Source organism: Halichoerus grypus, chromosome 1 (assembly GCF_964656455.1).
Source record: "Halichoerus grypus chromosome 1, mHalGry1.hap1.1, whole genome shotgun sequence".
Lineage (NCBI taxonomy): Eukaryota > Metazoa > Chordata > Mammalia > Carnivora > Phocidae > Halichoerus > Halichoerus grypus.
The window spans coordinates 213458869-213485200 of NC_135712.1; the positions used below are offsets into that span (position 1 = coordinate 213458869).

Consider the following 26332-nt stretch of genomic DNA (forward strand, 5'->3'; position numbering starts at 1 on the left):
ACGTGAACTGAACTGCTGAGTGAATGGATTTCACCCCTCACCCCGTCCCAGGCAGAACCCTCTCCCCAGCCCCAGGACTCCCCCAGCCCCAGGCTCCTCCTCTGGCCCAGCCCTGACCCCGGGGATCCATGGGAGTGGGGATTCGCTGTGTGTGTGTCCTGCTTCATCCTCTCCCCTCTGGGTCTCATCTGGGTCTATTGAAAGGAGGAGGTCACCTGGGTGGTTCAGTTGGTTAAGCATCTGCCTTCTGCCCAGGTCATGATCCCGAGGTCCTGGGGTCAAGTCCCGCATCGGGCTCCCTGGTCAGCGGGGCGCCTGCTTCTCCCTCTGCCCCCACCCCCAGCTTGTTCTCACTCTCTCAAATAAATAAAATCTTTTTAAAAAATGAAAGGAGGAGGAATCCTGATTCCAGCAACAATCTTTTTTTAGTTAAACAATAAAAAACATCAGAAGTTCACAGTTCACAGAGCCCTGTACTGCGGCCTAAGGGGGAAGTGCATCCCCATTTCACAGATTGACAGACAGGCTCAGAAAGGCAAAGTCACTTGTCCAGTGTTGCGCAGCTACTCGGCAGCAGTGAACCCAGGCCAGATGGATCCCGTCCGTCCTTGAGTGGGTGGCAGTGGGGGGCGGATGTCAAGGACCCAGCCCCTCTTCTGGGCGGGGGGGGGGGGCTTGGAAGCCCCACTATTTGCCCAGGGGCTTGGAAGCAGCAGCAGGGAGGCTCCAGTCACTTGCTTCCCCATAGTCGGTGAGGTCCTGAGCAGCCACCTGGATGCAGTACTTGGCTTGGGGCCTCACAGCCCTGAGGGTGAAGGATGTGGCTTCAATAGGCCCCACCTGAGAGCGGAAAAGAGGGGTGAGGTCAGTGGGAACAAGGAGGCTGGGAGGGGCCGTGGGGCACGGAACCGCATGACGGAGCTTCGGTTCCCCCGCTCCATCCTAACAAGTATGCCCCTGAGGCCCCCTCCATATCGTTGCTCCTTCCTGATCCTTGGCCCCCGAGCCACCCATTTCTGGACACCCTTGTGGACCACACAGACCCCCAACCCCACCACCCCACTCCTCCTCCAGGCCTCAACCACAGCCTCTGCGATCAGCCTCAACGCCTCCCTCCCTCCTGGCCCTGCTGTATTAACCTTGTTTCTAAGTTTTCGGCATCCTCTCTTTCTGCTACCGGCCGCATCTTGCTGATCAGGGAGAGACTGCCCCTCCCGGGGTCAGCAGATTCTTAGAGATGGCCTACCAGCCAGGAGCATGGCTCTTGTGTACACGCCAGCCCATCAGACTCACAGCCCACTCCCTCCAGCTCCCACACAAGCCAGCCGTCCCCCTGCCCTCCAGCCTCCCGGGGCCAGGTGCAGCCCAGCGGCGGCCAGAAGTCTTCAAGCTCGCCAGCCCCCAGCGAGCGGTTCACCCAGCCCTGCCTTGCCTTCCCACCGAACCCCCCACAGAGGCTGGGCCTCTTTCTCCCCGGACTCCTGTTTCTGCCTCCCTCCCTCCCGTCCTGATGTGGCCCGTGTCGGCCTGCGTGGCGTGGCATGTCCCCTTCTCTGGGGAAATGTAATCAATTCTTCTTGCAATGGCGCTGACCTCTCCGCGTCCGCTCTCAGGCATCTCTCTCCCGCCATTCCCACTCTCCCTCCTAGATGCGGCTCTGTCCTCCTTCTGGGTCCCCCTCTTCCTCAGAACAGAACGACAGACCAATATCCCAGCCCCCCCACCCCCCGCATCCCCCAACCAACTTCCTGGCCCCAGATCTGACTGTCTGCCTCCCCGCTCGGCCCTGGGTCGTCCTGATGGCACCGGATGTGGCCGTTTATGTTTTACATTTAGATTAATTAATGATTGCATAACTTTGTGAATATGCTCAAAGCCTTTTTGCCTTGTGCAGTTTTTATGAGTTTTACGGCATGTGAATTCTGTCTCAATCTAAAAATTGCAAAAATAGGGGCGCCTGGGTCCGACTCTTGGTTTCAGCTCAGGTCATGATCTCAGGGTCGTGAGATGGAGCCCTGCAAAGCCAAAGTCTGCTGAAGATTCTCCCTCTCCTTCTGCCCCTCCCCCAACTCACTCTCTCTCTCTCTCTCTCTCTCTCTCTCTCTAATAAATAAACAAATCTTAAAAAAAAATCACTTCATTCTCACCACTAAAAAAATTCCAAAAAAATAGAGGCGCTGGGCTGGCTCAGCTGGTAGGTAGAGTGTGTGACTCCCTTTTTTTCTTTTTCTTTTTTAAAATATTTATTTATTTTAGAGAGAGAGCGTGCAGGAGAGCAGGGGGGCGGAACAGAGGCAGAGGGAGAGAGAATCTTTTTTTTTTTTTAAGATTTTTTATTTATTTATTTGAGAGAGAGAATGAGATAGAGAGAGAGAGAGCACGAGCAGGGGGAGGGTCAGAGGGAGAAGCAGACTCCCCGCTGAGCAGGGAGCCTGATGCGGGACTCGATCCCGGGACTCCAGGATCATGACCTGAGCCGAAGGCAGTCGCTTAACCAACTGAGCCACCCAGGCGCCCTGGGAGAGAGAATCTTAAGCAGACTCTGTGCTGAGCGCAGAGCCTGACATGGGGCTCGATCTCACGGCCCTGAGATCACGACCTGAGCCGAAACCAAGAGTCAGATGCTTAACTGACGGTGACAACCAGGTGCTGGGAGAGTGTGACTCTTGATCTTGGGGTTGTGAGTTCAAGCCCCATGTCGCACGTAGAGATTACTTAAAAATAAAATCTTAAATAAAAAATAAAATAAAAATTTATTTGTATGTATATAAATGAAAATAAATTGCAAAAATATTTAAAAGAAAACGAATGCACATTAAATAAAATGTAAAAGCCAGCTCCTTGACTACTCGCCACATCGCCGATGCTCAGCAGCTACATGAGGTCGGTGGTACAATTTTAGTCAGTGCATATGTAGAACATTTCCATGGGCCCAGAAAATCCCATGGGACAGGGTCGCAGAAGCCTACCCCCTGCAAGCTTGCAGCTCCTGGGTCTGGCATCTGAGGCTAATACACAACTGACCACAGATGCTCGGCAATACCCTTGCCTTACTTATCCTCTACTTTGTAAAAATTTTAAACAACATATTTGTTTTCAATCAAGGTGAAATTCACATGACATAAAATTAACCAATTAAAGAGAACAATTTGGGGCCTTGAGTATATTCCCAATGTTGTGCAACCATCACCTCCTTCTAGTTCCAGAACATTCCATCACCCCAAAAGGAAGCCATGTCCCCATCGGCCATCTCTCTCCGCTCCCTCCCCAGCCCCTGGCAGCCAGAACCCCTTCCTGTCTGGGGATGTGCCTGTTCTGGATGTTTCCCATAAATGGAATCGTAATGAACACACCCCGCATGGCCTGGCCCCCTCCCCGAGTGTCGTGGGCTCAGGGTCCATCCCCGGGGCCGTGCGTGTCTGCGCCTCACCCCTGTTCCCGCTGAGTGACCTGCCCGTGTGTGGGTGGATGCATGTGTTTTTCTATTCATCTGTCGACAGACATTCGGGCGGTTTCCGCCTTTTGGCCGCTGTGAATGGCACGTGCTGTCCTCGCCCTCCTCCCCTCCTCCTCCTCACCTGGCGGAAGCGGGCCGATCCGTGATGCTTGTATCGGATCCAGTACTTGAGTGAGAAGATCTCTGGGAAGGGCCAGGACCGGGGGGGTTCCCACTGCACCCACAGCCGCTGCCCAGGGAGGGGGCTCAGGCGGACGCCTTCGGGAGGGTCTGGTTTGACTGACGGACAAGCAGGAGGCAGGGTCAGAGGCTGCTGGTAGGCTCACTCCTTCATCCAATCAACCAACAAGTATTTATTGAGTGTCTACTGAATGTCCAGCGGCATCCTGGACACTGGGGACACAGCAGTGACCAACATAGACCCAACCCCTGTCCTCTTGGAGCTCAGTCCATCAGGGCAAAAGACGAGAAACAAGAAGCAAATCCACGGGGCATCAAGAGTAAGGAAGAAAGATCAAGAGCTATTTAACTCTAAAACATTCCATCACCCCAAAAAAGATACCCTGTCCCCATCAGCGGTCACTCACCATCCCCAGCCACTAATGCACTTCCCGTCCGTGGATGAGTCTGTTCTGGGGACATGTCACCCACATGGACTCACACTGTGTCCTTCTGTGTCTGGTTCCCTCCCTGAGCATCGAGGGCTCGGGGTCTGTCCCCGGGGCAGCATGTGTGGGTGCCTCGCTCCTGTTCATGACTGAGTAATGTCCCATAATATGAATGGAGCCTGTTTTGTGTATCCATTCATCTGTTGACAGACCGTTGTGTTGTTTCTGCTTGTTGTCTGTTACGGATAATGTTGCTGTGAACATTACAAGTTTCTGAGTACATATAATTTCATTTCTCTGGGGTATACACCTAGAACTGGAATTGCTGGCTTATATGATAATGTATGTTTGACTCTTTGAGGAACTACTAGACTTTCTTAATAATCACCAGCAACATAGGAGGGTTTGCAGTCTTTAATAATGTGCTCATGGGAGGGCTCACTGAGGAGATGACATCTGAGTACATGTGAGGGAGGTGAGGGAGTGAACTGTGTGGAGATCTGGGGGAAGAGGTTTCCAGGCAGAGGGCACAGCCTGTGCAAAGGTCCTGGGGCAGGACCTCCTTGGTATGCTGGGCGAACAGAGGAGGTGTGTGTGGCTGGAGAAGAGTGAGTGAGTGAGGAGGACAGGGGGAGGAGGGGAGGTCAGGGAGGGGACGGGGCAGGTCGTGCAGAACTTTGGGGGCCTTGGGGAAGACTTGGGCTTTTACGCCAGGCAGGTGGGAGCTCTGAAGGGCTGACAACAGGGGAGGGTGGGACCTGACTCGGGTGCTCACAGGCGCCCTCTGGTGGCCACCGTGGGGAGGGCAGATAGTGGGGGTGAGGGCAGGACTGGGGACCAGGGTGGAAGGGATTGAGCCAGTCCAAGCGAACATGGAGGCTGGGCTGGGTGGGGGCTCGGTGTGGGGAGAAGTGGGCGGCTTCTTGAAGAAATGCAAAGGTGGAGCCGACAGGACCCAGGATGGATGGACAGGATGGATGACAGGAGGTGGGTGGTGAGAGCGGGGAGGGGCAAGCAAGCCGGCGGCCCTCCGCACCCCCCAGGGCCCCGCTGCCGCCCGCACTCACTGATGTGCTCGGGAACAAAGGGCACGAAGCTGCTGCTGCTTCCCCAGGGCTGGACCGCTGTGACGTTGAGTATGTAAGGCACCATGGAGAACAGCTGGACGTCTGGGATGGTGCAGCTGGTGGCCTCAGGGGTCAGCTGGAGGCAGGGCCGGCTCTCCCCGGGGGCAGCCACGCCGTGCCTGGACACACAGGGGCAGCGTGAGGGCCTCAGCGCTTCCCGCGGGACGGGGAAGCGGGGTTACTCAAGGACCTCAGGCTGGGGTCCTGCTGTTGGCCGTGTGACCCCGAGGGAGCCGTTCACCCCAACATCACGGAGCCTGTGTGGACCCGGGGCCAGGGGGAACACCCTACAGGGAGACGCTAGGGTCCAGATTCTACAGGCTTCTGGAATGTCAGCATTCCAGCCTTAGAATTCCAACATTCCAAGGTCTATGGACTCACAGATTCTGAAATAAGAAGATTCTGACTGTCCTGAGTTCTGAGACCCCAAGATTTCAGACTCTAGGGACAAGCTCAGCGCTGCACATACAGCCTTCCAGAACATTCCACGGGCTCTGACCGCCCCGTCGCATGCAGTAGTCACTGGCCGCGAGTGGCTGTCCGCTGTTCAAAATGTGGCTGGTGCAAGCGAGGGTGGCTTTCCGATTTATTTTATCTGCCCTCAATGTCAAGTTCCCGGTGGTCAGAAAACTTGACAAAGTTGTTCAGGACGACCCAGGTGGGTGACTTTACATTCCCACCCACAGATTTTATAAAGTCTAATCAGAGACCAAGAATTCCCTGTGAACATCTAGCACGTGAGTTGAAATGTGCTCTATGTGTAAAATGCACGTGGAGTTTCGGGCTTAGTATAAAGAGAGTGTAAAATATCTCATTAACTTTTAACATGTTGATTACATGTTGACATGATCCTGCTTTAAGCCCACTAAATAATACTAATTTCTATTGTGAATTTACATATATAAATTGCACATAAGCATGTTAAGTTGCACTCGATCCTATTAAATAAATTATTTGGAATATTGAGATGATACTGAAGCAAAATATTAAATTCTCTTTCCTTTTTAAATGTGGCTTCTAGAAGGGTTTGAACTCCACATGTGACTCGCAGGCTGTGTTTTAGGAAGTATATCTCTATTGGCCCATGCTGCTTTGGAATCCCTAGGGTTTCGGATACTCACTAGGCCTCCAGCTGTCCTGGCCCCTGCGTGAAACCCCAGGACACCCTCCTGGGCACTCTGACCTGTACGAGGCAATGAAGGACGTGGGCTTGGCGGAGTGTGGAGTGGGCAGCAGGGTCCAGGAGCAATCCACGGCAATCGGGTACCTAGAGGCCCGGCACCGCACCCTGAGCTGGGTGGGGGCTGCTGGGGCCCCGGAGGGAGAGGAAGCCGTGTGAGCTTCCAACCTGCCCCGGGATTGTCGGAGCCCTACGTGTGCCGGGCCCCAGCCTCCCTGCCAGCCGGTGGCACCAGGCACACAGTAGGTGCCCAATAAAGGTTTGTGCAGCGAATGAATATGTAAATGAAAGGCAGCTGCAGGGACGCCTGGGTGGCTCAGTCGTTAAGTGTCTGCCTTCGGCTCGGGTCATGATCCCGGGGTCCTGGGATCGAGCCCCGCGTCAGGCTCCCTGCTCAGCAGAAAGCCTGCTTCTCCCTCTCCCACTCCCCCTGCTTGTGTTCCCTCTCTAGCTGTGTCTCTCTCTGTCAAAAAATAAATAAAATCTTTAAAAAAAAAAAAAAGGCAGCTGCATCATCTCTCGCCTCCACTACAACCTGTGAAGGCAGGGAGTATTAGCCCATTTTCCAGATGGGGAAACTGAGGTTTAAGGAGCCACACGAGGGGACCTGAGTGGCGGGGAGCCCCGGTGGGAGGGAGCTGTCTCAGTGTAGCCCCTCTTCCTAGCAGCTTTGTTTAGAAGTGCATGGAATGAATGCATGTAATTAAAATGTCTCCTTCTCTCCCTCCCTCTCTCCTTCCCTCTCCCTCTGTCCATGCTGTGGCTGCCACTTCCTGGTGTCGCTTTGCGGTGGGACTGGTCCTCTGTTTCTCCGTTTCCCCATCTGTGCAATGGGATGGCAACCCCCTCCCACCTGTGGGTTATCCGGTAGGTGTGTGAGCTCCCACCCCACAGCCCAGAATATTCCATGGTAGACAGTTCAACTCCAGTCCCCGGGTAGTGTCCTTCTGCCTTGTCCCCCAGGCCCCCGGCGGGTCCCACGTACCTTCTCTCCCGCTGCAGGGTGAGCAGCCCACCCAGAGGGCGAGCACCAGGAGAAGTCTTGAGGCCATGAGTCCGTGTTATCTGCTGTCAGGAGCTAGGGCCGGGAGCACCTCGGGGAGGCAGGGGCCTTGGGTCCCACCCGCGGTGGTCGTGCAGCCCCCGGTCAAAGCCCCCCCTTTCCCTTCCCCGGGTCTGACTCCCTGGGCGGTTTGTGGAGCCAGCAGAGCTGCACGGGGATGGTGGAGGAGCCCTGGTCCCTTCACCTGTCACAGCTGGGTTGGGCGCGAGGTTCTGGAGGCCCTGGGCAAGGGGGCGGGAGAGGAGGCCTCGAAAGAGAGAAGTGGAGCCCCCGTGGCCTTTCCCACAACAGCCTGACTGCAAGTCCTTCCTTCCGGCTGCAGCGAGGACGAGGACGGGGGGGAAACCCCAGGAGGGGGAAGAGGACAGGGAGAAGGATGAGGAAGGCCAGAGCGGGCAAAGACACAGAGACACAGAGAGAGGGGGATAGAGACAGAGATGGGAGCCCGTGAGCGGCAGAAACAGAAGAGAGACCTGGAGACAGGGAGACACAGGGTGAAGAGAGACCCAGGCAGGACACAGAAATCACCCCTTTACTCACCGACCGACTGCAGGGGTGGGGATCCACCCTGGCCAGCGCTCCACGCTCCAGGCCACGGAGACCAGGGAGGGCAGCCCCTCCTGCGGGACCTTCTCTGAGCCATAGGGACGCCAAAGGACAGGCTGAGCCCCTACAGACGCAGTGCCGCCCCGGACACTCAAGGAAACCCCGGGGACAGGTCACATTCCCACCTCCCCCACCTTAGCTGGAAAGAGCCAAGAAGCCCCAGGGGATTTCGGGGGACTTGCCCAAGGGCAGGGAGGCTGGGGGTGGGAGGCTCCCAGCAGGGCTGGATTTAGGGTGAGGAAAGTGACTCAGGGCACACTTGGATGCTGTCTTCACTTAACATTCGGACTGTTTGTTCATCACGGACTTCTGACTTTTTACAACACCGCACGAACACAGTATTCATTCCGGGGCCTGAGTCGTTGGTGCAAGAGGTGATTGCCTCACCTGCCAGTCCCTGTTCTAGGCCACCCCTCTCCTCCCTACCGCGGGGGCCCAGCGATCAGGCCATACACATTCATCCTCTGCTCTGAGAGCTTTTATTCCCAGGGTCCGGGGTGGTGCCTCGTTACAGGACGGACAGGATGGGACGCGGGAGAGGGGGCTCACAGAGTCTCCAGTGGGGGTGAGGGCACAGTCAGGGCTGGGGATGACACCGGCCAGTGCGTGCGGGGACCAGTGGGGCAGTGGATGCAGCTAAGCACAGTCGAGAAGGCCCAGGCTGGTGTCCGAGCTTAGAAGGTCAGCACGTGAGCCTGGCGGGCGGAGGGTCAGTGCTGTGATGCTCAGCGGCCCTGAGCTTGGAGTCTTTGCATCTGTAGGATCTGGCTCAGGATCCGCTGCACATCTTCATCCATCTGACCCTGGGGCGGGGGGAAGCAGAGAGAGAGAGAGAGCCTGGGCACTCCTGCCCTGGCTTCCCGGTTCCCTCCCGCGCCACCCCTGAAGGCCATGAACCTCTCCTCCTGTACTGATGGGAGAACGGGCCGGGGTGTTGGTGGCCCGGCGGGACTCACCTGAATGGCATATAGGAGGTGGCTCCTGTACAAGGCCACCACTGCGCTGTGGTCCCTGGCAGCCTGCTGTGAGTATGCGGGAGGGGTGCTTAGAAAAGCAGGTCCCCCCAACACGCCCCAAAGCCCCCTTTACACCCAGAGTCCCTGCCCCAGTGTGACAGCTGCTAAAATCCTGAACTGCTTTCCTCCCCCGCCCCGTGTCCTCACCTTCAGCTGCTCCTGCAAGGCCTTGACCTGGCCTTGGAGGGCCTCCACCTCGGGGGTGCCTGGGGCCGCTGGCTGGTCCTTCAGGGCCTCCTTAAGACTGAAGACTTCCTTGGAGAGCTCTGTGATCTAGGCGGGGGGAAAGGGGGGAACCTCCAGTCACCCTGAGCCTGGGGCCCAGGACATTGGACCTCCCCAGCACCTAGGGAAGAGGCTGGTGAGGGAAGGTCACATCCTAGAGGCTAGCAAACTCCGGCCCGCGGGAGTCCAGCCCGTGAGCTGAGAATGGCTCTCACATTTGTAAATGGTTGGGGGGAAAATGTCGAAAGAAAAATGATATTTCATGACATAGGAAAATCAAATCAAATTCCGAGCTCGTACATAAAATTTCATTGGTGCGCTGCCAGGCCCATTCACTGACACGTCAGAGCCGAAAACATGGACTCTGGCTCTTTCCAGAAGTTTGCCAATCCTGTCACAGCCCCTCTTGCGGACTCTGGAAAGGGGAGGCTGACAGAACGGGAGGCCCAAAGCAGCCTGGCCTGGTGGGGCTGGGTCAGGCAGCCCTGGGCTTGGGTCCCTCCCTACCCCTTTCTTGCAGGAGATCTTGGGAAGACGGCTTAACCCCTCTGAGCCTCAGTTTCCTTATCTGTAAAGGAAGGAGAATCACGGTTCTCACCTTGGCAGCTTACTGTGATTCTGAACGGAGGTTAAATCTACACTGTGCCTGGCAAACAGCAGGCACTCAATAAATGCTAAGCTTTATTATTATACTACAGATCAGAGGTCCTCACCCTCTGCCCTCAAGGAACCCCAGGCCATGTGTGGGGATGTCTGCGGCTGTCACATTGGGGGTGCTCCTGGCATGGAGGGAGTGGGGCCAGGGATGCTGCTCAGCCCCCCACAGTGCCCGGGACGCCCCCCCATAGAGAATGACCTGACCCCAGTGTCACTAGGTGCCGAGGGGGAGAGATCCTGCAACAAATAAACCATAATCTCGACCACAATTTTATGTTCATTTTGCAGAAGGTGGTAACAGGCTCAGAGAGGTCAACTGACTTGTTCAAGGTCACACAGTGAGCTAGGGCTGGGGGACTCTATGCTGAGGCACCTGGGGCTCTGGGAGTCACGCGCCTGTCCAATGAGCGAGCGACCTGACGTGTCACTCTGACATGTCACAGTTGGCCTCTCAGAGCCTCAGCTTGCTCATCTAGAAAACAGGAATAAGAACGCCTTCTGGCTTTCGGGGTTAGAGGGAAATTAAAAGCGATAGTGTGTGAAAACCACCCAACTCAGTGGCCACGGCCTGCTGTCAGTCATCGTCGTTACTGAAGACCAGAACTCGGGAAGCTGGGTCCAAACGCTGGCCGAACCTCTGCATGACTGTGTGACCTCAGGCAAGTGGCATCCCCTCCCTGTGCCTTGCTTCTTCAAATGGGGACAATAAGAGCACCGATCTTACGGGAACTTGACGTGAGGATTACATGTGTTAGTCCATGTCAAATACATAGCTCGGGGCCTAGCATGCAGTAAGTGCTCAGTCAATGTTAACTGTGGTTATAATTCACAGTTAGAACAGTAGCCCACGTGTCTGAGTTGTCCCCTTCCTTCTCTGTGCCTCAGTCTCCCATCTAGAAAATGGGCTGATCTCCCAAGACTCGTTCATCTGGGACATTCTTGGATTTCCCCCAACCTCTGCTGGGTGGGAACCCCCCAAGGGAGCACAGGGAAAGGGGACGCACCTTCTTGTCCTTCTCCTTGGCCATATCCAGGGCTTCCTGGGCGCGGCTCTGGGCCTGGCGTGCCCGCTCGGCCTCGGTCCGTAGCCCCAACAGCTGCTGTTCTGCTGTGGCCAGTTTTGCCTCGGCCGCATGACGTTCACTCTTCATGAACAACGCCTCCCTCTGGACCTGCAGCCCAAGCCCATGAGGGAGCGTGACCCCAAGGACATGAGGACCCCAGAGTCTCCTGACCCTTCCATTCGGGCCCGAGGACATTCAAGCCCATTCTGATATCGAGGAGTTTGACTCAGGGAGTGCTGGGTTCTTCCCGGACACCACAAACATTCCGGCCCATTCTTACACTCGTGACGTGTTAGCTGTGTGGCTTCAGACAACTGACTCAACCTGTGTCTGTTTCCTCATATGGAAGATCAGGGTAATAGCAGCCCCCACTTTGCAGAGTAATTGTGAGGAGGAAATGGACAAATACAGGGCATGTGCTTAGAACAGAATCATTATTTTTCCAAGAAAACACTCTTTTAAAATCAGTTAATTCTGGCTGCCATTTACTGATCTCTTATACTATGACTGCCCTAAATCATTTATAGAGATTAAAACATTCAATTTTCACCTGAGAATTCAGAAGTATTATTATCTCTGTCCCAGGGGTGAGTAAACAGAGGCATGGAGAGAAAAATGCTTTCCCAACAACAACTAATGAATGTGGCTTCTTATTCACATATTTTGTTATAACACCTGCCAGTTTTTGTGGGGTTTTTTGTTTTGGTTCTTTTGTGTTTTTTTTAATATTATTATTATTACTATTATTTTTAAAGATTTTATTTATTTAGTTGAGAGAGAGAATGAGAGCACATGAGAGGGGGGAGGGTCAGAGGGAGAAGCAGACTCCCCGCTGAGCAGGGAGCCTGATGCGGGACTCGATCCTGGGACTCCAGGATCATGACCTGAGCCAAAGGCAGTCGCTTAACCAACTGAGCCACCCAGGCGCCCTTTTGTTTGTTTTTTAAGAGAAGAGACGGAATCAAATGTCCACCACGAGGGACAAAATATATATATATACATATATTCCCAATATATATACATGTATATATATGTTCCCTGGCCTTAAAAAAACCAACAACTCAGCATCAAAATCTACTGGGTTGAAAATATTCAATTAAAAATCTCTGGGCATGGGGTGCCTGGGTGGCTCAGTCGTTAAGTATCTGCCTTCGGCTCAGTCGTGATCCCAGAGTCCTGGGATCGAGCCCCACATCGGGCTCCCTGCTCTGCGGGAAGCCTGCTTCTCCCTCTCCCACTCCCCCTGCTTGTGTTCCCTCTCTCGCTGTGTCTCTCTCTGTCAAATAAATAAAATCTTAAAAAAATAAATAAAAATAAAAATTATTAAAAAAAAATCTCTGGGCATAAGGTCCTCCTACTTTGGGGCTGAAGCATCAAAAATGATCCAAAGGCAAAATGACAAGCTCTAAACAGCCAACTGGAAGAACCACAGGCAGATTTCAGGCCAGCAGAGAAAATGGTGTCATAGTGAAAAAACAGGTTCCCTGCTCAGTGGGGAGCCTGCTTCTCCCTCTGTCCCTCCCCCTGCTTGTGCTCTCTCTCCCTCTCTCTCTCAAATAGTCTTTTTTTTTTTTTTTTAAGATTTTACTTATTTATTTGACAGAGAGAGAAGGCACAAGCAGAGGGAGCGGCAGGGGGAGAGGAAGAATCAGGCTCTCCGCTGAGCAGGGAGCCCGATGCAGGACTCGATCCCAGGACCCTGGGACCATGACCTGAGCCAAAGGCAGATGCTTAACCGACTGAGCCACCCAGGCGCCCCTCAAATAAATAGTCTTAAAAAAAAAAAAAAGGGAAAGAAAAAGAAAGATGATGGGGTCAAAATGGCCAAAGGTTTTTAAGAAAAGATAACACAAGTTGAGATGTCCAAGAACTCAGAACAGTTTCAGGGTCAGCCATCCACCCAGAAACGCTAACAGGGTCAGGTGTCTACAGGACTGGAACCCTGGCTGTGGGTCGGGCCGCCAAGCGGCTGCTGGTTGGGCTGGGACCGGGCTGTGCTGGGCGGGGGCCTGGCCACGCTCACCTGGAAGACCTCGGCGCTGGTCTTCTCATGCCGTCGCCCCAGCTCCTCCAGCTGCCCCTCCAGCCGGGCCACGTCAGCCTGCAAGGCGCCCACGATGCGCTCGTGCTCCAGGCTGGCCACGCTCCCCCCACGCTCCCGCTCCAGCTCGGCCCGCAGCCGGGCGGCCTCCTTGCCCGTGGCCACCACCTCCCGCTCCAGGCTGGCCGCCCGGCCCCGCAACTCAAGGGCCTCCTCCTGCAGCCGGCGGTGCTCGGAGGCCGGCACCACCGACCGACGCAGGGCCTCGGAAGCCTCGCGCAGCTCCGCCAGGCCCCGCCGAGCCTCCTCGCAGGCCGTGGACAGCTCAGCCGCTCGGGCCTCGGCGGCATCCCGGGCTCGGCCCAGCTCGGCGGCCACAGCCTGCTGCCGCTCCCCGGCGGCCGTGGCCGTGGCCAGCTGCTCCCGCAGCACCTGCAGCTCCCGGCTCTGCTCCAGCCGCACCTCGTCCCGCTGCTCCAGCTCTGCCCGCAGGCCCCGGGCCTCCTCCTCGGCCAGCAGCCGGCCAGCCCGGGCCTCATCCAGCCAGGCTGAGGCCGCCTCCAGCTCCCGGAGGCGGGCGTCCCGGACTCTGAGGTCCTCCCGGGCCTGCTCCAGGGCGGCCCGCAGCTGGACCATGTCACCGCCCCCAGCGGCTCCGCCGCCCTCAGCCTGGCGCATCCGCTCCCGGAGCAGGCCAGCCTCCGCCTCAGCGGCCTGGCACTTGCCGTGGGCCGCCTCCAGCTCGGCGGCTGCCTCCCGCTCCCGTTGCCGGAGGGCCTCCTCCAAGCCGCGAATCCGGGTCTCCAGCTCTGCCTGCAGCTGTTCGGAGGCCTCCGCAGCACCAGGGTGGAGGACTGGGCCCGGGGAGGCCCTCGGGGCTGTGGCCCCCACCGCCGTGGCCTCCACATGTGTGGTCTCTGCGCCTGCAGGTACGGCCTCCACGCTGCCTGCTCCGCTGGCCCTCATTTCCCGTTCCTCTGCTTTCAGCTTTGTGGCCTCGGCTCCCGTGGCCTTTGCCTCTGGATTTCCTCCCTCTTCCAGAGCCTCGGGTTCTGTGGCCTCGGCCCCCGTGGCCTTTGCCTCTGGATTTCCTCCCTCTTCCAGAGCCTCGGGTTCTGTGGCCTCGGCCCCCGTGGGTTTTGTTTCTGTGGCCTCAGCCCCCACAGAAGCTGCTTCCACAGTTTCCAGGCCTGTAGCCTCCTCGTCTGTGGTCTCAGCTCCGTTCACTTTGGATCCCGGAGCCGTGGCACCGTCAAGCTCCATTTCCGTTGGCCCGTTCCTGGTGGTCTTGCCTCCCGTGCCCCCGCCCTCCCCAGCAGCTGCCTCCTCTTCCCCAGGGGCGCCCCATGTTTCCTGTCGCTCCAGTGCCCGCAGGGCCTCCGCATGCTGCCTGCAGAGCTGGTCGAACTCAGCCCGAAGAGAGTCATAGAGGGCCAGAGGGATGACCTCGGCTGACCCGTTCACCTCCATCTCGTCCTTCTCGAAGCTCTCCAGGATCTGGGAGGTAGTGGGGAGCTGGCGGGAGCTTGTGGCCATGGGGGCTCAGAGTGGCACTGCCACCTTCCCTGCCCACAGACTCAGCCGTGTGCCCACCCTGACCCCTCCCCGGGGAACAATCCCTCAGGTCCTCAGATCTGTCCCCATCCCACCCTCCAGGGCCTCAGTTTCCCCACCTGGACCTTCTCCATCAGCTCCTGGTTTTGTCTGGTGAGTGCAGCCAGCTGCTCCTGCAGTGAGGCCAAGAGCTCCTGGGCTGAGGGGCTTAGCCGTTTGGAGAGCAGAGCCTCGGCCCCTGGTGGGCGCACAGAGTCAGCCCCGGGTGTCCTGGGCCACAGGGGATGGGAACTAGGGGTCTGGAGCAGGGGGTCAGAGCCCCCAAGGCAAGCAGGGGGAATGAATAATGGGTGGGGGCCGACCTCCCTCCCAGCTTCAAACTCTCTCCATGCCTGTGGGTCAAGGCTCCATTTCCAGGGGCCCCAGGGACAAGGTGGACAGAGGTGCATGGAGGGAGGACGGGGGTGGGGGCTCACCTGGAAAGTCAGACAGTTCTCCCTCCTCATCCTGCAGAGTGGCCACATCGTAGCTGGTATTCTCCCGCTCATTCTGGGGGGGGACAGGGTCCGGCACCAGTATTACCCCCTTCCCAGCCCCAAACCTGCCCCCAAGAATCTAGAGAGGACAGGGGAATTCACGTGTCCCCATCGCTCCCCAGGAGCATCAGACTGGCCGTGTCTGGGCCACAGTGTTTGCTGAGTGCCCACTGTGTGCTGTGGGGCTATGCTGGGCTCCCCGGAAGGGCAGGGAACAGCCCAGCCACTGCGCGAATGTGTGACCATAACCCGATGCCTGGGGGTGTATGTGCGGCCTGTGTGTATGGGTCACGGAGAGAGGGATGAGGGGCTGTGTCCTCACAGGGTTATGTCTGGGATCCTGCACTGGGGTCACGTCGGGCTGAGGGTGTCTGCATGTGAGTGCGGACAGCTCAGGGTTCAGGGGTCTGTGGTGAGCACGGGGGTGTCGCGTGGCCCCCCACCCCTCCCGTGTGAGTTCCTGTGACTGTGTGTGATTTTGTGCTTGTGTTTTAGTCTGTTGTGTGTGTGACTGCTTTGACCGTGCTTGTGGATATGGATGGGTCTGTGTGCGTGAGCACAGGTGCCCGCGGATGTTTGTGTAATCACGTATTGGGGGAAATACTTGTGCGTGTACATGGGTTTGTGGGTGTGTCGTCCGCGTGGGATGGAGGAGCGTGTGTTGTGTAGGCGCCAGTATTTCTGGCGTGCATGTGGGAGGAGGCTTGCTGCGGTCACCGGTTTAACGTGCAAGACCACGTGTGTGTGAGCGCGGCTGCTCATCTCTGTGTCCCGGCTCCGTGTTCGGAGACGTGTCCACTGTGCACGTACGTGTGTGGGTGTGTTGTCTGTGACGGTGCGTTTGTAGGTTTGACTGTTGTGTGTTCGCGTGGGAGAGTCTAGACCTCTACTGGTGTGGTTGTCCCGGAACCACAGCGCGCGCGAGGCCCCGCCCCTGCCCCGCAAGGCCCCGCCCCCACCCCCGGCTCCGCCCCCGCCCACCTCCAGCAGGGACAGCCGGCTCTGCAGACTCTCCACTTCCCGTCCCAGGCTCTCCTTCTCCTCTTGCTTCTCAGCCAGCAGCTGCTGCAGCTCTTGCACCTGGAAGGAGGGCGGCAGCGTGGGGGGGGGGGGGGGCTCGCCCAGCCTCGGGGAGGAAACACGGATGGCTGAGGGGCTGGCTATCTCCGCACCTGCCACCTACCTGTCTCTCCAGGCTGTGGAGGGAGCTGGCCTCTGCCTCTGGCAGCTGGTGGGAAGAAGGGGGGACAGGGCTTGAATCTGGGTTGGGGGTCGTCCCCACCCCACCTCCGTAGTAGCCCCCCATCCCCACCACAGACAGTGGCTGTGCACCTACTGCACACCCAGCACCCTGCTCTGCCCCCTGACTCGTCACTGAGCATTATATTGAGTGTCAGACCCTGTTTTGGGGCCACTCATTCACTCGCTCACTCAAATACCCGTTCTTCCAATAAACATCAGGTGAATCCTGTGAGCCAGTCATGGTCAACCATGCCTATCCTCGTGGGCTTACAGTCAAATGGGTGAACGTGAATAAAATACATGGCATGCCCAATAGCACTAAGTGCTTCGAATAAAAATAAAGGGAACTGGGAAGTGAGTGGGAGCTGTGACAATTTTAAATAAGGTAGGCAAGGGAGGTGTCTTTGGCAAGTGGTTTCTGAGCAAAGACCTAAAGGAAAAGAAGGAGGGAGCCACAGGAGCATCTGGGGAAGAGTGTTCCAAGCAGAGGGCACAGCACATGCAAAGGCCCTGGGGCAGGACCAGGCCTGGAACCCTGGGGGAACAGCATGGAGGCCCATGTGGCTGGAGCAGAATAAGCGCGGGTGGAGAGAGGGAGGCGGGAGCTAGGAGAGGTAAGGGGAGTCTTCCCTGCAAAACTGCACCCCACCCCAGGCTTAGTCTTAGGCCTGTATCTCTGTGGCCCCTTACCTCCTGCTTCCTCTGTTCCTGGTGCTGCTCCAGGCCCCGGATCTTCTGCAGCAGGCGACCCCTCTCCTGTCGCAGCCGCATGATCTCCTCGTAGGCATCTTGATCATCCTGTTCCCCCCGCCCCAGGGACCCACCACCTTCACGTGAGGCCCATGGGCTGTCCCCTCCCATACCTGAGCCAGAGCTTCCTCCCCTCCTGCCTGCCCCTGTTCCTCCCCGCCATGGCCTGGCCGGGGCATCTCTCACCGGCACGGGGATGCTGGCAGGGGGCTGAGGTGCTTTCCGCTTCTTGGGAGCCCCTCGCTTTTCATGGCTGGACACAGAGTTCTGAGGGAAGGGGTGACAGGGGCACATGGGGGATATGCCAGCCTCCCACCCAAATATGCCAGCCCAGCCCCACTATCTGTCATCAGCCCCAAATTGGCCCTCACTTCCTGTGTGACGCTGAGCAAGTCCCTGGCTCTCCCTGGTCCTCACTGATCCCAGCACAGAAGGGGCCATACTGCCTGAGAGTTCCAGATCTTATGCTTCACTCTCTGCCCCTCTTTGTGCCTTGGTACGTGGTATTAGACCAGATTGTCTACAAGTTCCCTTTCCCTGTGGAGCTGAGATGCTGTAGGGCCGGGAGAGAGAAAGAGGCCAGACCTGCCTTCTTCCCTGACCTACACCAGCCCTCACCAAACTCAGTTCCCTCTACCAGCCCACCCCAGCCCCATGATTTGGCCCCATCCCTGCAGTGTTCTCACCCAGTCCTGAGAGTTATGCTGTGGGTGTTGCTGTCACTTGGTGGCAGCATACCCTGAAGGTGGCATTCATCCCAAACAGGTCTTCCTAGGTCACAACCCTGGGACAGAAGTCCATCTCCTCCTTCTCTTCCCATAAAGCTTGGGGCAAGGGGGGGGGCAGTGTGTGCAAGGGGAGGGGACTCATTCACTGCTTAGAGATCCATACCTGAGATGATGCCTCGCCTGAGTCATCCTCTAGGAGGGCAGGGAAGAGAGGGAAGCAGGGTCAGGCACTCTGTTTTAGGGGCTCCATTCCCAGCCCTAGGAAGGACACTAGTGAGGGGACTTATGGCTGGGGTGGGCTCCCAATTCCCCAAGTGGGGGAGAGCATGGTAAGGGGTCACTGGGAAAGGTCCCTTGCCTACTTCCAGGACTTTGAAAGTAGGACTCAGCTACTTTTGCAGATGCTTAATAGGAGGGCCCTTGGAACTCTCCAAAGGGGAGGACAGTGGCACCTCCAGGATGGTGCAAGTAGGGGTGCCAATTCTTCGGAAAGGCAAAGATCCAAGGATAAGGATGGCCCAGGAAAGCAGAGTGGGTCCCTAGATTAATCTAAAAGCTCTGGGGCTCCTTGAAACTGTTCTGAGTAGCATCAGGGGAAACATGAAACATCCTGTAATGCAGCCAATAGAGGTACCTTGAAACTACCTACAGTAGGGAAAGGGGTGACAAGAAACTGCTGGGAAGGAGATCGGGGGTGCCTGAAATTGCGTAGGAGGGGCTTGCATACCACTGGGTGGTGAGGGGCGCTGGGCGGCCTCCTGCAGGAGGTGCAGGATGAGTTTGTCTCCTGCTAGGGCCCCGTAGTGAGCGGCATCCTGGCCCAGGGCATCGGTGACGTCTGGCCGGGCCCCACCCCGCAGCAGCACCTCCACTGTTTCGGGGCTGGCCCCCTCACAGGCCAGCATCAGGGCTGTCCTACTAGGAGAGGGGGCTGCTGAGGAAGCGAGGACATTCTCACACCCCCAAGCCCTCCTCAACACCCAGGCTGGGTGGGTGGGTGGGGAGGGTCAGCTAGATCCCCCACCCACAGAAGTTAAGAGACTTGCCCAAGGTCACACGGCGTACAATGGACTAACTGGGAAGGGAGATACTCACCTGCCCTGCAGGTCCTGGTCATTTGCGGCTGCCCCCTGCTGCAGGAGAAGGCGGCACAAATCTGTGTGACACATCTGAGCCGCTATGAGAAGGGGTGTTGTACCTGACTGGTGGGAATTAGGGGAAAGATGAGACAAAAGGTGAGAGGCTGATCTTGGGAGGTAGGGAAGCCTATATGAGCGCCCCTGAACTTCACTCCAGACCTTCTCACACTTTTTAAAGGGTGCCTGGGATGCTGCCACTTGGTGACGGTGTACCTCAAATACATCATCTTCCCCAAAAGATCCCAGAGGCTCACCCGATCTCGGGGATTCAGATGTGCCTTGAAGGAGCAAAGTATTTCTGAGCAGGAGAGGCAGCCGCCGGCCGCTGGAAAGAGAGGGAGGGTAGGTAGGGCAAGGTTTAGATATTTTCTGGGGGCTTTCTGCCTGCGGTGATTCTTATTCCTTATTTCATGAGAAGTTCCCACCTTCCCTGGGAGGGCAATGGCAAAGGTATGACTCCTATGTTACAGATGAGGAAACTGAGGTCCAGCCAGGTCCATGGTCAGCCAGTAGGATCAGAGACAGAGCTATGATTAGGTCTGCTGACCCGTGTCCCAAGCTCTTTCCACATTCCATCATGGCTCCCTCTTAAGGTGGAACTTTTGACTAATGTTTATGTATTTCCTCTCTTTGATTTAACTAGCGTTGTGTACCTGCCATGCACCAAACCTCATACAGAGAGTGTTAATGTTTGCTGGATGGATCAGACGGTCAGCTGAGACTAGGCAGGCTTCTTGGGGTTGGGTCTGAGTTCTGAGTTTTGAAGGTGAAAGGGGGAGGGTGGAGTTTTCTTAGTAGGCAAGGGCTGTGAAGTGGGGGAGAGCATGGTAAGGTCAAGGAAGTGGGAGACAGTGTACATGTCCAGAGCTGTAAAGAAAGGAGGAAGGGCTTCATGCTAGGGGGTCACTGGGAAAGTCAACAAGCTCTATCTGATGCCCTGCTGTGTGCCTGAGGGGGTATGGCATTTTGTTTTCTGCTGTAATCCCCATGCTTAGAACAGAGCCTGACACACATAGCAGGAACTTAAATATTTATTGAATGAAAAAACCTAGCGCGCTTCCAGTGTGACCAAAGGCATCACTACCACTAGGTGGCAGCATACTCCAACTGCGGGGAAGTCTTAAGCAGTGATTAAAACCCCGAAGCAAACACAAATGTATTCCGTGTTCCCAAAAGGTCAAGACGTTTCTTGAGTCATTAGTGAAAGTCATTCCCCAATCTCACAGGCATGGTGGACAGATGCTGGGCTGAGATCTGGTTCTGGCAGGTGGGTCTTTTCCCCTCCCTCATGGAAGAGTTTGGATTTAATGATTTTTAAGGACGCCTGGACTTTGGTCTTCCTGAGATCCCCTAGGATTTGGTCAAAGGAAATTGTACTCTGGTCACACACCCCCCCCCCAAGACTGCCACCATGGTTGTCACCCAGGCCTGGCAAACATCAGGCTGTGCTTTGGAGTCAGACAGCCTGGGTCTTCCCTACTTTCTTGTGGGCGAGCCTCAATCACCTTTCCTGTCCAGTGGGGTGACTGTCTGTGGCTCAAAGGGTTGCTGAATATTAATGCTGAGCCCCAGGGCCTGGAACACAGCAGGTACTCGGTGAGGAAGGAGGAGGAAGGAAGCAGAAGGTTCATGGTAGGTCCCCAGGGCCCCGGGTAGAAGAATCCCCAGCCTCGCACCCTCTGGGCCATGGTGGGCAGGGCGAGGCTGGGCTGCACCCACCTGCATGATGCAGGGCCGTCCACCCACTGCTGTCCACAATATCCACCACGCAGGACGCCTGTGGGGAGAGGGGTGCGGTTCACTGGAGGTTCTCTAGGAGCTGCCCCTTCTTAGGCTGTGCCAGAGTTCAGGCTACTAGACTTAGCGCTTCTTCCCTCCCCCATCTCCTCATGGGCCCCCAAGTGACTTGGCTTTTATGAAAATTGGTGAGAAAGTGGAAATCGCTGGGAGATTGGGAGAAGCTGAGGGTTTGGGGGCTGGGTGGGAGCTCTGAGAGTGACTGTGCCTAAGAACTACCTAGGGTTTGGGGAGAAGCTGGGGCTCAGGTGATAATCTGGTACTGGGAGTATATCTTGGGTGTGGGAAGTATCCAGATGCTCAGGGAGTAACTGGTTGTCCAGGGAGTAGCTGGGGCTCAGGAGTCAAAGAGGTTAAGACATATCTAGGATTCAGGGAGTATCTAGGGGCTTGGGGATTTCTAGAACTTCGGAGGGAGGGAGGGGCCAGAGGAAGGAAGCATCTAGGGTTGAGGGAGTATCTGATGCAAGACAGTAAATGACCTGTAGCAGTTGCTTCAAGCACTGTGGGTGCCCATACTTGGCGGCCAGGTGGAGGGCATTGTAACCTGAAAGGCACGGAGTGTCTGCTTGGGCTCCACAGACTCAAGGAGCTTCTGGCCACTCCCCAAACCTGTGTCAACTATTTGTAATGAGCTTCCCCGCGTCCAGTAAGTTCCCAAACCCCAGGTACTTCTCCAAACCATGCTACTCCGTGGCCAGAGACTCTCCAAGCTCCAGCTAGTCTGCATCCCAGCCTACACTCCACTCCCACGCACTCCTCAAGCCCTCCTGCCCCGGTGACTCCCCACGTCCCCAGCTACTCTATATGCTCAACGCCACTGCCCCTCAGAATCCAGCTGTCCTTATGTTCCCGCCAGTCTGTAAACCCTTGCTACTCCACGGGCTAACTCTTTCCCCGTCATCTTTGATACTCTACAAACCCTCAGCGGCTCCACACATCCCGGCTGCTCTGTCTCCTACGTTGCCCCAAAGCTTCAGACATGGCTATGCCCCACGCCTAGTTACCTCCTGAGCTCCAACTATCCCCTTTGGCCGTGCAGTCTATCTCAGATATTCCCTCAGGGCCCTAGTCAAGTCATACACCCAGATTCTCCTTTTGTCCCAGCTACTCCCAGAGCTCCAGCTACTCAACATACCTGAGATACTACCCCCTAACCTCTACTTGCTAGTCTCCCGTCGCCAGATACTTCTCAAGCTCAGGTACTCCTCTGTTCCAGCTACTTCCTCTGACTTAACCACTACCTGAGTCCTGGCCACTCCCTGACCACAAGCTGTCGACTGACCCTGATTGGTGCCAGCTAGAGTCTTTTTCCTTGGGCACCGCAGCCAGACATGTCCCTGTGCCTTCCTGGGAGCACTGAAAGGAACTCCCCCTTTTTCACCAGGTCACTGAAGCCACGGAGCAGGGCCCCACTGGACCCCAGGCTGGGCACCTGGTCTGAGTTCCTCGTCCCTCCCCCAGGCCCGGCAGGTAGTACCTGCCCCATCCGTGCTCATGACGTTGGCGCCATGAGCCAGCATCACCTCTAGGCAGCTGGTTGCTCCCCTCATGGCAGCCAGGTGGAATCTGGAGGTCAGAGATTGGGGATCAGCTGCAGGATGGCCACGCCTCGTCCCTCACACCCCCCAGGGCGTGGGCACTCACGCAGACTTGCCCTCGGGGTCCAGCTTCGTGGGCACCAGCCCCTTGCGGGTGATGAGGGCGGCCACCCGCGCCACGTCGTTGCTCTCCACGGCCTGCAGCAGCCGCTCATCACTTTTGCCCCACTCCTGGCTCTGCAGGGCACACCCAGGGGGTCGTGGGGCCAGGCGATCACTGCCCCCTCCCAGCCCCCCCTGGCCGGAGCTCCAGGCTTCACCACCTGCCCCTGGGCACTTGCCTGGCGCCTGCCTCTGGCTGCCGGCTTCGGGATGGGGCAGGGGCCGCAGGGCGGGCAGGAGCCAAGGTCAGTGGGGCTGAGCCGCAGCTGCAGGGGGAGGTAGTCCTGGGGAGGGGGTCTGAGACAGCATCCCCCCAGTCTGCATCCCCCAGCATCTGCCCCCAGGTCCATCCTACACCCACTACCAGCATCATCCTATTAAATTTCCCCCAGATCAGCACCCAGCCGGTCCTTTAGTGAAAACCCCCTTTCCAACATCACCCCACCTCCAAAATCTTCCCATAGGAGCCCCTAAAAGGGTCCCTTTAAATGTCCTTCAGAACTGTCCTCTGTCATTCATCCTTCTTAAACTGACCCCAAAATGCCACAATTGTCCCCCAAATGTTCCAAGATCTGTTCCCAAAAAAACCTTACTTAGCATGTAATGCATTCCAAAATGTCATATTCAAATTCCTTAAGTTTCTCCAAAATCATCCCCCTAAATGACCCCAACATCTGTCCTAAAAATGTCCTTCCAAAAAAATCCCTTGAATATTCTCTGAAATTGTTCTCCAAATGTCAATATATTTTCCCGAAAATGATCCCTCAAAATATAGTCCAAATTGTCCCCTCAAACGAACCCATCCAAAACTATTCCCCAAAACTGTCCCTCCATATGTCCTCTAAATTTTCCAGTGTTCCCATCTGTTCTCAAAACTGCCTCCCAGAACGTCCCATGTCTCCCCAAATGTCCCACCCATCCCCCAACCTCTGCCCCCTTGCCCCGCAACCCCCTCACTCCGGGTCCTTCCCGGGTCTGGGGCGGGGGTCCAGGCCAGGAGCGGCCAGGGGCGGGGAGGGGCGGAGTGGGGAGGGGAGAGTAAAGGCCCGAGCCCCGCCCGCCCCCGCGCCCCCTCCCCTGGCCCTACCGCGGAGGAGGCGGCGGCGCACACGCACAGCTGCTTCATGGCGGCCAGGGTCCGGGTGCCGGGCTCGGTGCTCCGGGAGGCGACCGGGCCGGAAGGGGGGTGGGGGGGTGGGGGGGCCCGGGGGAGGGACTGGGGGGGTTGGAGGGAGGGACTGGGGAGTCCGGAGGGAGGGGCTGGAGGGGACCCGGAGGGAGGGGCTGGGGGGGCTGGGCGGGGGTCCGGAGGGAGGGGCTGGGGGACCCGGAGGGTGGGGCTGGAGGGGGCCCGGAGGGAGTGGCAGGGGTGACCCGGAGCGTGGGGCTGGAGGGGGCCCGAAGGGAGGGGCAGGGGGGACCCGGAGGGAAGGGCTGGGGGAGCCCGGAGGGAGGGACAGGGGGCTGGAAGGGGCCCGGAGGGAGGGGCTGGAGGGCGCTGGAGGGAGAGTCCGGAGGGAGGGGCGGGGGGGACCCGGAGGGAGGGGCTGGGGGAGCTGGTGGGAGGGTCCGGAGGGAGGGGCTGGGGGTCCGGAGGGAGGGGCTGGGGGGGGGTCCGGAGGAATGGCCTGGGGGGGTTTCCGGAGTGAGGAAATGCGGGGCTGGAGGGAGGAGCTGGGGGAGCCTGGAGGGAGGGGCTGGAGAGGGCCTAGAGGGAGGGGCCGAGAGGACCCGGAGGGTGGGGCAGGGGGCTGAAGGGGGGCCCGGAGGGAGGGGCTGGGGGACCCGGCGGGAGGGGCAGGAGGGGCTGGAGGGCGCTGGAGGGAGGGTCCGGAGGGAGGGACTGGGGGGGGCTGAGGGAAGGCCCGGAGGGAGGGGCTACGGAGGGTCGGAGGGAGGGGATGCAGGGCGCTGGAGGGAGAGGCTGGGGGGTCCGGAGGGAGGAACTTGGGGGGGACTCGAGGGAGGGGTGGGGGTCCGGTGGAGCTCTGCCGCCCGGCCCGCGCGCCCCAACCCCCCCTCCTGGAGGTCCCGCCCCCACGGTAGGGGTCGTGTCGGGGAGGGGCTAGGCTCCGAGACCAGGTGCCGCCTGGGCACTCCCTGACCTTCCTGCCTGCAGGAGGATGTGGCCAAGGAGGCCGGCTCCCTCGGCCCCGCGGGCTGCCCGCTGGATCTCCGGGGACCCGCCCGCAGCGTCTCCGCCTCGTCCGAGCTGGCCGCGGGTCGCAGGTGACTCCGGGCCTGAGCCCCCGGCAGCCAGAGCTTCCCACTCTGCCGGGCCATCATTCATGCACTCACGCACCAGGGGGACCCAGCAGGCTGACAAACGAACCTGAATCCAGGGCCCTACCCCCAGGCCCTCCGCACTTAACACCTATACGACCCGGCCGAGATACTTGCTTACCTGCTTCGGACTTCACTTTCCTCACCTGGAAAATGGGTTTCAAAATAAACAGTTGCTACTGCACGCAGAGGGTTTTCGGGAGGACTAATGAGATAGGCCACGCAGAGCACTCACCAGTGCCCGGCACATAGTAAGTGCAGTAAACATGGATTCACTCGTCAAACACGGATGTGCTTGCGCCCGTGTGCATATCTAATGCTGAATCCTGAGGACACAGGCCATCGCAGGTGGTCAGTAAAATCACCAGAACGCGGAGAGGACCCAGCTCCTCCCAGGGGCTGGTAGGGTCTCTGTCCGCTGGGTGTTCTCTCATACTGGGGGCCCCTTGACAGCAGGGCCAGGCACCCCAGCATAAATGTTTGCTGAGTGAATGAATGACTCAAGGCCAGGCCCTCTGAGCCATGTGAATTTCAGTCATTGAGTCCATTTGTCCTATGGGGTGCCTGGCGCTGCGTGGGGCACTGGCTCCCAGTGGTGACAAGACAGATGTCCCTGCTATCCCTGGGGTCCCTGGGGAGACATATACACCCAGGGATTGATGAACCAGGGTGATCAGGGCTGTAATGGGGGAAGCCCAGGCCAGCTGGGAGCTCAGAGAGGACTCCTGACACTGGGGAGTTTGGGAGGGCTTCCCGGAAGAGAGGGCATCTGAGCTGAAACTTAGAGGATGGGCAGGAGTTGGGGGGGTGGCAGGGACAAGACCAGGTTCAGGAGAAATCATGAAATTATCGCTCTCCTCCACCAGCCCAGTTGCCCATGCCCTGGTCCAGGACCAGGTGGGTGGGGTCATACTTAAGGGTAGGGCAGAGGAGGAGGTGTGTCCACGGAAGGAGGGGGAATCCAGGAATGGGGGACATTGGGGAAGCTACGAGAGGTTCCAAAATGTGGGATGGTCCACTGTGTTGATGTGGCTGCAAATTCATGAAGGGGCCATGGGGTGGTTGGGGGTGGGGACACAGGGATGACAGGGGAGAGAAGGGATGGGTATAGAGACAGCCTTCTGGAACCTGGGGTTAGCAGCCATGACTGCAGACGGGGCGGGGGGGGGGGCTTGAATCCAGCTTGGTCATGTTATGCACACTGTGTGACTTTGGGCCAGTCATGCTCCTTCTCTGGCTCTCAATTCCCCAACTGCTAAACGGGATAGGTAATGCAACAGGCACAGTACAGCTGGGTTCCTCCACCGAGGCACTGCGGACATTCAGGGCCAGACCACTCTCTGTTGGGGGGCTGTCCCAGGCACTGTGGGGGGCTGAGTGGCATCCCTAGCCCCCACCCACTCGATGCCAGGAGCACCCCCAGTGTGACCACCACAGACGTCCCTAGACATGGCTCAGTGTCCCCCGGGGGCAAGATCTGTCTGTGATTCTTCTTAGGACACCTTTGGGCAGGAGGAGGGAGAGGTGGGGCCAATAAATGGGGAGTCTGGTAATAA

General features: G+C 57.6%; 2 protein-coding genes across 11 annotated transcripts; both read right to left on the reverse strand.

Annotated features, from left to right (window-relative positions):
* Positions 1-406: 406 nt before the first annotated feature.
* On the reverse strand, positions 407-8371 carry EBI3 (Epstein-Barr virus induced 3). Of its 2 annotated transcripts, none has more exons than XM_036116043.2 (5): positions 7358-8371; positions 6376-6496; positions 5133-5311; positions 3579-3736; positions 407-840 (listed from the first exon to the last, which is right to left on the reverse strand). In XM_036116043.2, the coding sequence occupies exons 1-5, from the start codon at positions 7422-7424 to the stop codon at positions 688-690; spliced, it is 678 nt and encodes a 225-aa protein (XP_035971936.2). In that variant the 5' UTR covers positions 7425-8371; the 3' UTR covers positions 407-687. The 2 variants fall into 2 exon arrangements, with proteins under 2 accessions (XP_035971936.2, XP_035971935.2); XM_036116042.2 differs by having other exon boundaries at positions 6376-6499.
* Positions 8372-8503: 132 nt separating this feature from the next.
* ANKRD24 (ankyrin repeat domain 24) lies at positions 8504-23732 on the reverse strand. Of its 9 annotated transcripts, XM_078057408.1 has the most exons (21): positions 23581-23664; positions 22673-22759; positions 22438-22568; positions 22271-22359; positions 21273-21337; positions 20713-20770; positions 19248-19318; positions 18950-19056; positions 18582-18772; positions 18018-18046; positions 17313-17393; positions 17067-17174; positions 16318-16362; positions 16116-16214; positions 15075-15147; positions 14718-14836; positions 13027-14541; positions 10944-11111; positions 9205-9330; positions 8998-9063; positions 8504-8844 (listed from the first exon to the last, which is right to left on the reverse strand). In XM_078057408.1, the coding sequence occupies exons 1-21, from the start codon at positions 23617-23619 to the stop codon at positions 8767-8769; spliced, it is 3345 nt and encodes a 1114-aa protein (XP_077913534.1). In that variant the 5' UTR covers positions 23620-23664; the 3' UTR covers positions 8504-8766. The 9 variants fall into 9 exon arrangements, 8 of the variants coding, with proteins under 8 accessions (XP_077913534.1, XP_077913540.1, XP_077913539.1 ...); XM_078057414.1 differs by lacking the exon at positions 22673-22759 and having other exon boundaries at positions 18582-18769; positions 23581-23732; XM_078057413.1 differs by lacking the exon at positions 22673-22759 and having other exon boundaries at positions 23581-23732.
* Between the last annotated feature and the right edge of the window lie 2600 nt (positions 23733-26332).